At 40.2% G+C, this 11,896-nt stretch overlaps 1 protein-coding gene across 2 annotated transcripts in view; it reads left to right on the forward strand.

Moving 5' to 3' along the window:
• Nucleotides 1-8,044, forward strand: part of chm (CHM Rab escort protein) — a 122,681-nt gene extending 114,637 nt beyond the window's left edge. For both annotated transcript variants that reach the window (XM_072270533.1, XM_072270534.1), the window contains exon 15: nucleotides 6,919-8,044. In XM_072270533.1, coding sequence (XP_072126634.1) covers nucleotides 6,919-7,239 — 321 coding nt within the window. In that variant the 3' untranslated portion in view covers nucleotides 7,240-8,044. The remainder of the gene's footprint in view (nucleotides 1-6,918) is intronic.
• Nucleotides 8,045-11,896: the final 3,852 nt, after the last annotated feature.

Here is an 11,896-nt window from a genome sequence, read left to right on the forward strand (position 1 = left end):
GCACGCTGTGTCATGCCGCCATCTTCTTCTCCCTCCTTTATCGTGAGGATATTGTGAACCGAGAGTAGAGCAGTGGGCTGAGCAGCATCCTTGATTGTCAGCAAGGAGATGTTACTTCCAATCCACTTTGCCTGTTGGTCTACCAATGAGGAAGTTGAGGATATGTTGGTGTTGAACACAGAGCTATACAAACAGCAGCCTGACGGCAAGTCCAGGTAATCAAAGGCCAAATGCAGAGCCAGTGAGATTGCATCCACAATAGACTTAGTGTGCTGATTGGCAAATTGCATTGGGTCTGGGTCCTTAGGCAGGAGTTGATTCTGGCCATGATGAACCTCCTGAAAGCACTTCGTCACAGTAGATGTGAGTGCAACTGGGCGAGTCATTGAGGTGGCTCACTCTGCTCTTCTTGGGCACTGGTATGATTGTCACCCTTGGAAGAAGGTGGGAACCTCCAACTGCAGCCATGAGAGATTGAAGAGGTCTTTGAACACCCCCAGTTCACGTTTTCAGTGCCCTATCAGTTACGCCATTGGGGCCTGACACCTCGCAAGAGTTCACCCTCTCAAAAGATGTTCTGACTTGACCATGCGGGACAGAGATCTGAGGGTCATCAGATGCTGCAAGGATTTGCACAGGTGTAGTTTTATTCTCCTTTTCAAAGTGTGCATAAAAGGCATTGAGCTAATTTGGGAGTATAGCATCACATCCATTTTGAGTTTCACCTTGCAGGAAATAATGACCTGCAAACCCTGCCATTGTTGATGTGCATCTGATTCCATCTCTAACTTCAATTGGAATTGTGTTTTCACTCTTAAAATAGCCTTCCATAGTCATACCTGGACGACTTGTATGGTTCTGGATGACCAGTCTTGAATGCAGTAGATCTAGCCTTCAGCAAACTATAGATCTCCTGGTTCATCCATGGCTTTTGGTTTGGCTATGTCCGGTATGTTATCGAAGGCGCGCATTCTCATCCATACAGATCTTGATGAAGTTGGTGACAACTGTGGCATATTCAGATTTGAAGATGAATCCCTGTATATTGTCCAACCCACTGACTCAAAGCCATCCCGTAGGTGCTCCTACTCCTCCCTTGATCATACCTTCTTGGTCCATCACCACTGGTACTGCAGTTTTTAGTCTCTGCCTGGACACCTGGTGTAGAAGTACAGGTCAGGTGATTGTACTTTCCAAAGTGTGGGCTTGGAATGCCACTGTAAGCATTCTTGATGGTGGTTTCACAGTGGTAAAGTGTGTTGGCTCCTTTGGATCTACAGGTGATATGATGGTGATGATGGTTCAGGGATTTCTTCAGGCTGGCCTGGTTGAAATCTCCCACAATGATATGGAAGTTCAAGTTAAAGTTTGATTACCATTCGACTATACATGAATACCCATGAATATGGCCAAACGGAACAGTGTTACTCTGGGGTCAAGGTTCAAAACACGGTACCAACAGTCACATGCAGCACAAGGCACATATAGCACATAACATAGCAAGCACGTACAAGATCAGTAAAATACAGTAAAACAAAATAGAGTCCCAGACCCTGAGTCTGAATGTTGCAGGAGTCTGCAGTCAATCACAATACAGCTTGTCTTCTGCCCAGTAAACACTAGGAGGCAGCACCAACTTCAGCTTTGGTGCCGCACCACACTGCCTGTGGTGCAGTGTACTGACTCCACCTCTTTCCTGGATGGCTGCAAAGAGGCGACACTGTGGCTTGAGACCCAGTCGTCACTATGACCAAGGCCATGCAGCTTTCCCCACTGTCCCGCACCCCCTTGCCATCTGCAAATAAATCAGAAACTGGATTCGCAGCATTCCACAAAATGGAATTTTGTAACTACGAGAAAGTGATTAAAACAATCACTCACTGTTGGACTGCACACAGACTCCTCAGACGCAGGTAGCATCACTCTCTGCACCATGTCCAGCTCTTTCACTTTTTCTGCCAACATGCAATTCGCTGATGGAGTAGACTTGCAGTAGTACTTTTCGTCTTTAATGTCCAGTAGGGTCCTGTAATCATAAAAATGCATTTGAAAAGGACTAACAGTTTTGGTTGACTCCATAGAAGCCACTGTGATCAAACACACTGCTATTTTACCAGAAGGCTTCGGAATTCGATGTGGGAGATCTGGCAGACCTCCAGTCTCCTTGAATGCTATATCTGTGAGAAGTGCATTTTGGTGCAGCTCTTTACAGATCCTGTTAGTGAACTGGAGCTGGATGACCCAAGGCTCATTTGGGAGAATGTGTTGGTGGACAGGAGCTCAGGAGACAGTTACTTCTAACTTACAGGAGGCAGATAGCTGGGTGACTGTCAGGAGAGGGAAAGGGAATAGGCAAACAGTATATTGTACCCCTGTGGCTGGACACCTTAATAACAAGTAAGGTTGCTGGCACTGAGTCTGGCTCTGTGCTTCAGAAGGGAAGGGGGCAGAAGAGGAGAGTGGTAGTGATAGGGGATTCAGTAATTAGAACATACAGGAGATTCTGTGGGTATGAAGGAGGTACCCAGATGGTATTTTGCCTCCCAAATGCCAAGATCAGAGATGTCTGGGATTGGGTCTGGAGCATTCTAAAGGGAGAGGGTAAACGTCCAGAAGTCTTGGTACATTTTGGTACCAACAATGTAGGTAGGAAAAGGGATAAGGCCCTGAAGAGAGGATATAGCTAGTTAGGTAGAAAGCTGAAAAGCAGACCACAAGTGCGGTAACCTCTGGATTGCAGCTGTGCGACACACCATTCAGGGTAAGAATAGGATGATTTGGCAGATGAATGTGTGGCTGAAGAATTGGTGCAGTGTTTCAGATTTCTGGATTATTGGGATCTCTTCAGGGGAAAGTGTGACCTGTACAAAAAGGACAGATTACACAAGAACTCAGGGAGTGGGGCCTATATCCTTGCAGGGAGGTTTGCTAGAGCTGTTGGGGAGGGTTTCTTAACTAATATGGCAAGGGATCAGAACCGGTGTGATAGGGCTAAGGTTGAGGCAGTTGGTATACAAGTTGATACAGTGTGCAGTGAGACTGTGAGGAAGGACAGGCAGATTATAGGGTAAAATTGCAGTCAGTGGGATGAGTTGCTAAATAGTAGATTCAGCAGTTCAGTGTTCTCCCCGTGACTGCATGGGATTCCTCCAGGTGATCCGGTTTTCTCCCACAGTCCGAAGACTTCCTGGTTGGTAAGGTTAATTGGTCATTGTAAATTGTCCTATGATTAGGCTAGGGTTAAATTGGTGACTGCTGGGCAGCACAGCTCAATGGGCAGGAAGGGCCTATTCCACCTTGTATCTCAATCAACTATTCAGTAAACAGTTTGGAAAAGTGAGGATAATGTAAAAGGAAAGAGGTTTCAATGTCTCTGGAAGAAAGAAAAAGACAAAGTTTAAAATTGGATAAGAATTTAACCTCTGGTAACATGGGGGCAAAATCAAAAAGGGCAATGAATACAGGACTGGAGGTATTAGGTTTGAATGCACGCAGTACACGGAGTAAGGTAAATGATCTCGTAGTGCAGTTAGAGATTGGCATGTGTGACGTGGGTGTCAGTCATGGCTGAAAGAAGATCAAGTTGGGAGTTTAACATGTAAGGGTACACATTGTATTGAAAAGATAGGCAGAGGGGGGTGTCTCTGTTGATTTAAAAAAAAAATGAAATTTAAATCCTTAGAGGTGACATAGGATTGGAAGATGTGGAATCCTTGTGGGTCGAGTTAAGAAACTGCAAGAGTAAAAAGAATCTGGTGGGAGTTATATACAGGCCTCCAAACAGTGACAGGATGTGGTCTACAAATTGCAACAGGGGATGGAAAAGGCAATTAAAAAGGGCAATGTTATGCTAGTCATGGAAGATTTCAATATGCAGATTGGGAAAATTAGGTTGTTCTGGATCAAAGAGCAAAATTTGGTAGAATGCTGACTAAATGTCTTTTCAGAGCAATTTGTGGTTGAGCCTACTCAAGGAAAAGGCAATTTTGGATTGGTGTTGTGTAATGAACTAGATTTGATTAGGGAGCTTAAGGTAGAGGAACCATTAGGAGATGGTGTTCATAGTATAGAATTCGCCCTGCAGTTTGAGAGGGAGAAGCTAAAATCAGATGTATTAGTTTTACAATGGAGTAATACACACGAAATGCTGGAGGAACTCAGCAGGCCAGGCAGCATCAAAGGAAAAGAATCAACCGTCAACATTTCAGGCTGAGACCCTTCATCAGGACTGTAGAGCAAATTAGAGTGGCATGATGGGAGCTGACCAAATTTGATTGGAAGGGATCACCATCAGGGATGACAGCAGAACAGCAATGGCTGGAGTTTCTCAGAGCAATTTGGATGGTGCAGGATAGATTCATCCCAAAGAAGTAGTTGCATTCTAAAGGGAGAATGAGGCAACAGTGGCTGACGAGCGACGTCAAAAACTGTATAAAAGCAAAAGAGAGGCATATAATATAGCAAAAATGAATGGGAAGCTGGAGGATTGGGAAGCTTTTAAAAATCAATGAAAGGCACCTAAAAAGGTAATAAGGAGAGAAGATGAAATATGAATGTAAGCTAGTCAATAATATAAAAGAGGACTCAAAACATTTTTTCAGATATATAGTACAAAGAATAAAATAGTGAAAAGTGGTTATTGGTCTGCTGGAAAATGACGCTGGAGAGATAGTTATGGGGAACAAAGAAATGGTGGATAAACAAGTATTTTGCATCAGTCTTCACTGTGGAAGACAAGCTGAATTCTAGAAATGTGAGCGTGTCAGGGGCAGAAGTGAGTGTCATTACTATTACTAAGAATGTGGTGCTTGAGAAATTGAAAGGTCTGAAGGTAGTTAGTCACCTGGAACAGATATTCTACACTGCAGAAATCTGAAAGGGGTAGCTGAAGAGATTATAGAGGCATTAATAGTCATCTTTCAAGAATCACTAGATTCTGGAATGCTTCCAAAGGACTGGAAAATTGCAAAAATCACTCCACTCTTTAACCACTCAGTGGTTGGTGAGATGTTGGAGTCCATTATTGAGGATGAGGTTTTGGGGTAGTTGGAGGTACATGATAAACTAGACCTAAGTCAGCATGGTTTCTTTCAGGGGAAACCTTGCCCGACAAATCTGGGGTTCTTTGAGGAAATAACAGAGAAAGAAGGGTTGTTGGATGTTGTTTACTTGAATTTTCAGAAGGCCTTTGACAAGGTGCCACACATTAGGCTACTAAACAAGGTAAGTGTCCATGGTATTACTGAAAAGATACTAGCATGGCTAGAAGATTAATTGATTGGCAGGAGGCAAAATGTGGGAATAAAGTACACTTTCTGTCATCGGCTGCTGGTGATTAGTGGTGTTCTGAAGGGTTCAGTATTGGGACTGTTTTTCATGTTATATGTCAATGATATTGATGGAATTGATGACATTGTGCCGCCAAGTTTGTGGATAATACGAAGATAGGTGGAGGGTCAGACACTGTTGTGGAAACTGAGTCTGCAGTAGGACGTGGACAGATGAGGAGAATGGGCAAAGAAGTGGCAAATGGAATATAACGTAGGGGATTGTAAGGCCATGCATCTTGATAGGAATAAAAACGTGGACTGTTTAATAAATGGAGAGGAAATTCAGAAATCAGAGGTGCACGGGGATTTGGGAGTCTTCATGCAGAGTTCCTTGAAGGTTAACTTCCCAGTTGAGTGGTAAGAAAGGCAAATGCCATGTTAGCATTCATTTTGAGAGGACTAGAATATAAAAGAAAGAAAGAGAATATAATGCTGAGGCTTTATAAAGCATTGGTCAGACCACACTTGGAGTATTGTGAGCAGTTTTGGGGCCCTTTTCTAAGAAAGGATGTGCTGCCATGACAGAGGGTTCAGAGGAGGTTCACAGGACTGATCCTGAAATTAAATGGTTAAGAATGAGGAGCGTTTGATGCTCCAGGGCCTTGCTCGTTGGAGTTAAGAAGAGTGGGGGGGGGGTGTGGGAGGGGTTCCTCTTTGAAACTGATTGAACATTGAAAGGATGAGAGAGTGAATATGGAGAGAATATTTCCTATACTGAGGAAGCCTCGGACAAGGGGGCACAGCATCAGAATAGAAGGACATATCTTTGGAGTAGATGAAGAGAAATATCTTCAGCCAGAGGGTGGTGAATCTGTGGAACTTATTGCCACAGATGGCTGTGGAGGCCAAGTCATCAAGTGTACTTAAAGCAGAGGCTGATATTTTCTTAATTACAGGAGAATGGGGTTGAGGGGGTTAATAATCAGACATGAAAGTATGGTGAAGCAGACTCTTTGGACCGAATGGCAGAATTATGTTCCTATGGTCTTCTGGAGTCTGGCATTACTAATCAGAGATGGTTATCACAGCTGCAGAAGTGGAGATATTGTGGAGGGATTGTCTACTGAGTTTGGGGGTGAATGAATCGGGAAGAAACAATCACTCTATTGGGCTTTTTCTTTCGACGCGCCCCCCCCCCCCCCCAACCGTAGCAGCAGAGGCAGGGTGGAGTAGATTGGGAGGCATATTTTGGCAGAAATAACAGGGTTGTTGTCATGGATGACTTCAACTTCACTAATATTAATTGGCACCTCCTTGGTGCTGGACGTTTAGATGAGGCAGAATTTGTTAGTTGTGTTCAAGAAGGATTCCTGTCACAGTATATGGACAGGATGATTAGAGGAGGGGTCATAGCCGATTGATTACTAGGCATGAACTTAACCGGTGACAGATCTCTCAGTGGGTGAGCATTTTGGAGATGGTTTCCACAACTCTTTGACCTTTATAATAGCCCTGGCCAGAGATAGAAATTTGTTTTTTTTTTCCTCTTAGTGGATACTTTATGCTCTGAGTTAATCATGCTGTATAAATGCTTCAGGAATAACGTTTTCATTGTTCACAATGCTGCCTTGCTGTCTGCTTTTTCTAGGCAGAAGCCATCTTCCATCAACTGTGTCCTGGGGAAGAGTTCTGTCCTGCTGCTCCAAACCCTGAAGACATTATTTATGATAGTGATGGTGCAAAACCAGAAAATGGTGGCTTTGGTTCTCCTTCAGAATCTTCAGAAACTGTTGATGTAAAAAAAGATGTAGTCACAGATACTGCAGAAAATGGTGATAATAAAAAGGAAGAAGCCAGTGAAATACTGACTGCTAATGAAATGGGTGGAGATTCTGAAAAATCCAAGTCAGATCCTCAGACTTTGGAAAATAATATTAATGAAACAGAGGAACTAAAAGGTGCAGAATAATGTATTTAGGTAGGAGAAGTCAAGTTATTGGGGATGTCTGTTGCTCCAAATTATATTGAAGCAAACGCCAAATGTAGAGGTCACTCTAACATGCAGCAACATGCAAAACACAATTGAGCATCAAATTCATTGGACAACCTTTGAGTAATCTGACTTTAAAAATAAACTAGCAAATACTGTAGATCCACTTGCTGTTACAATTTCCTCTACCTTCTATTTTTCCTTGGTTTGCATTACCACCCACCCCCACCTACTCTAATGATGATAAATGTTGAACTTTGTTCACACTAATTGAAAGCAAATTGTTGTCTTATCATTAGAACGAGATGAGGGGGAACAAATGCTGAAATAAGTTTGCCTAAAATATGTGGATATTCATAAACAATTAAAGCATAAAATTCAAAGCTGCAGCTTGCCTTGCTGGAACATTTATTCCAATGATACTGCTGCCCAAAGTATTGTGCCCTAATCTTTCATGATAAATCATAGAAAATATTTCTTTTGACAAGAAACACACAAACCATTCAACATTCTGAAAAATTGTTTACTGGAAAAAATTAAGTGCTAATATTATGTTATGAATATACTTTAGAAAGTGGTGGCAGGTGCGAACAATTTTCTCAGTGGAAAATCAAATGGGTCTGTAATGATATGTGATGGAGCAGCAGATGTTTTGCAGATCAAGGTAGTATTTTCCATGACTAAAGTGTACAATATCAAAAACATATACTGTGCAATAACCTGTGAAAATTCTCCTTGTTTAATGCCTATGTAAACAAAAGTGATTAAAATGTTGCAAAAATCACAGCATTGTAATTTGTTTTCCATTCAGATTCTATTCCTGCAGCTGATTTTTTTTAAAAAATTAAAGCATGTTCACAATTTGCCATGCTGAACCAATAAAAAGGAATCTCAGACAAATTGAAAAATCTTGCTTTATAATTAAACTAAATAGTTAACACAGCTAATATTGTCAATTTTTTCTGTTAATGAAGAATAGTTCTTTTGCAGAAATGGATTCAAGATTGCTTGCTTACTGATTAGTACTTTTGGCTGTCCATTTTAATTGCTCATTTAAAAGTCATATAATATACAGAAATCATTCTGGGTGAGCCTCTTTAGTTTTAAATGTTCCTTTTCCTTTCTATCTTTTGCCATCAGTTGAAGAAATACAAGTGCAAGATTTTCTAATGCTTTTCATGACCTCAGCATGTCCCAAAGCACTTTACAACCAATTAAGCATTTTTGAACTGTAGACCTCCTCGTAATTTAGGAAACATTGTAATGCAAATGAAACAGCATCTTCTCCCTTGTGTGCTCTATGAATACACTTCCTTTATGGATATGTAATGTTCAAAGTCTTTTCCCCAGGTAGCTTTTTCACAGCTGTCCTCTGCCAAGATACAAACTCTCAACATGAACAATTCTACTTGATCATATGCAACCTGGTGACATTCTATAGCAATTTTGTGGCCATTAAATAAGCATGTACATATCATTGTGTCGTACATCCACATATGCAATTTGTGTGGCTTGCACAGATGCTTGAAGTAGCAGCAAATGTTTAGTCATTCACCAAAACACACTTATTCTTCAATTAGCGAGAATAGAGTAGTGCTAGACTTGTGTGCAGGAGCAGAAATATTTTAATAAAATTTAAAACTTTCATCTTAATTTATTTATCAGATTAAACTGTTCAAGAATCAAAGTACTTCATTTCTAACTGAATATTAATGGAAAATATTCTGAATGAACATAACCAAGTGTTTTTTTTAAATAAATCCTTTATCTATGTTGGAAGGGCTATCTAAATGTTATAATTAACATTTTAAGGTTTAAAAGTACCACAAGTTTTGCAACAAAATCTTTGATTTATGAAGCTGTTTTTTCCATCTGAAGAATTTGCTACAATACTAAAGTAAATTAACCCATTTTTGTGAGGTTTTTGGAAAGAAATCCGTCTGTAACCTGACTTGCAGTAATCATCATTTCAACTTGCTTGTTGAATCCAGGCACTCCTTAATACAACCCCTTCCTATGGGTTTCCTAAATCTATATGGGCCTGAGTATGGCCTAGCCACTTATTAACATGGCCAGAGACATTCATTAAGTTTCTTTGTTTTTATTTTTGTTTTCTTACTGCAATAGGCTATTAAAAGAAACCAATGTTGTTAAAGACAATTTTCAGACTTCCTTCCTCAGATGATTTTAAGAGTAGCTGGCATGGAAGTGCTGACAATATAAAGGGGAGTAGTACCAGCAAAATTCTACCAGCTGAAATTTCTGATGAAATTTATTTGCTTGAGCAATCACACTTGATTCATTTGCTGCCATTAGGGTAACTTTTTAACTTGGAGAGAATGTTAAATATCTTTGCTAGTGAATTTGGGGGAATTAGATTGACAAAGAAAGTGCCTGCCTTCTATTTTAGAAATCTTTACAATAAAAGTTGGATTTTTTTTTACATAATAGGGGAATTAAGGGTTATGGGGAAAAGGCATAACATTGTCATGACAGATCAGCCATGACCTTATTGAATGGCGGGGTAGGCTCGATGGGCTAGATGGCCTATTCCTATTTCTTATGTTCTTATGTAAAACTTTGGAAGATGTCCCAATAACTTTTGAAAAAAATACAGTATGTGGTAACATTCCTGGATTAGTAATTGTTTAGAAAAGAGCAGCTTTGAAATTGATTCCAGTGCTATGCATTAAATATTGTTTGGGTCAGCCCATGCATCTGATTCAAAGTTCAAAGTAAATGTATTAATGAAGTACATAAATGTCACCATTTACAACCCTGAGATTCATTTTCTAGCAAGCATTTACAATGAATACAATACAACAAAAAAGAAAAAAAATTAACACAAAGATGAATAACAGCGAATTGTGCCAAAGATAACAAATTGTGCAAATTCAAAAATTAAGTAATATTGAAAGCAGGGGTCTTAGCGGCCTTGAAAGAAAGTCCGTTGGTTGTGGAGCCAGTTGGGGCCTCAGTGTTGCAGTGAGTGAAATTATCTACTCTGGTTCAGGAGCCTGATGGGTGAGAGTCAGTAGCTGTCCTTGAACCTATGTGTTGTGGGACAATACTTCCTTTCTGGGTGGCAGGGGTCCTTGATGACGGATGCTGCTGTCCTGCAAATGTGCTCCTTGTGGATGGGGAGGGCTGTATCCACCACTTTTTGTCAATGATCCTGTTCTAGGGCTTCATACCAGGCTGTGATGTAACCAGAGAGTATACTCTCCACAGTGCTTCTGTGGAAGTTTGTTCAAATTTTGAATGATGGGCCAAATCTTTGCAAGAATTTTAGAAAATACAGGTACTGAAATGTCTTCTTTGTAATATCGGTAGGACCCAGGACAGGGCTTTTGAAATGATAATGCTGAGGAGTTCAACCCTCTCCACCTTTGATCCCCCAATGAGGGCTGGCTCGTGGACCTCATGTTTCATCCTCCAGTAGTCGATACTCAGCTCTTTGATTTTGCTGATGAGTGAGAGGTTGTAGTATGGCACCACTTATCCAGTTTTTCCATCTCCCTCCTATATGCTGATTCATCATGACCTTTGATTTGGCCTACAGCAGCGGTGTCGTCAGCAAACGTAAATATGGTACTGGAGCTGTACTTAGCCTCACAATCATAAGAATAAAGCAAATAGAGCGGGGAGTTTCAGTGTTGCATTTGAGAATTATTTATATCAATATTGTTCAATGTACATTTTAGAAACTTCAAACACATGCTCAATTCTGACTGAAATGCATTCAGAAATATTTTGCTGAGCATGTAAGGTCATTGTTCTATTTACAGTGGTCTTGAGCATAATTATTTATACCTTGCATGAAGAAGAGTTTAGAATTATCTGAAGCAAATCTGACTCGTGTATTCATTTAATTGTATTGGTGCAGAAAAGAAGAACTTTTTGAAAATGTTTTTACAGAAGCAAATGTTTGCTAATGAAACATCATGTCTAGAATATCTCCTTAAATGCTGTTTTATAGGGACTCTCACATAAAGTTTCGATTGAAGTAGCACTTTATTTTAAAACCTGTGTACTCATTTTTGATATTGGAAAGTATTTCATCTAATTGAAATTAATGGCCAAGTGGCTCAACATGTTTGCTTTAACTTAATTGTCCTTTGCTACTAGTATTAAAAAGCAATTAATTGCTGTTGCAGTCAAAGAAACAATGATGAATATGGCGGCATCTGTTAAAATGCCTACTTTCAACATTCTTGCTACTTTTGGTTACAATAATAAGAATGGGACTGATCCTGTAATTGATTTGCCTCCCTGTGACCAATTGCAACTAAGTTTTGTGATTTACATGTAAGATGATTTACATGTGCAGGCTTTAAAATGTATATTGGCACAATTAATATAAAGAATGGAGATGACAGATTTTGTTGATTTATGAATTGCCATAGTCTATTTCTTCCTTTGGTGCAGTGCAAACTATCTGCAAGTTGTGCTGGAGGAATGAACCTAAACTATATCAGCAGCACCCTAAAAAATAATGTGACTTCTACCACATGGAAGAACAGTGCATTCAAAGTTAGGGAGATTAAACCACATCTGTGTTTCCCTGTAAGTCATGCAACACTGCAATTCAGAAACTTGTTGCTGCACTTAAAAAAAAAACACTATAAAGCATTTA

This window comes from Mobula birostris, chromosome 10 (assembly GCF_030028105.1).
Source record: "Mobula birostris isolate sMobBir1 chromosome 10, sMobBir1.hap1, whole genome shotgun sequence".
NCBI classification, from domain to species: domain Eukaryota; kingdom Metazoa; phylum Chordata; class Chondrichthyes; order Myliobatiformes; family Myliobatidae; genus Mobula; species Mobula birostris.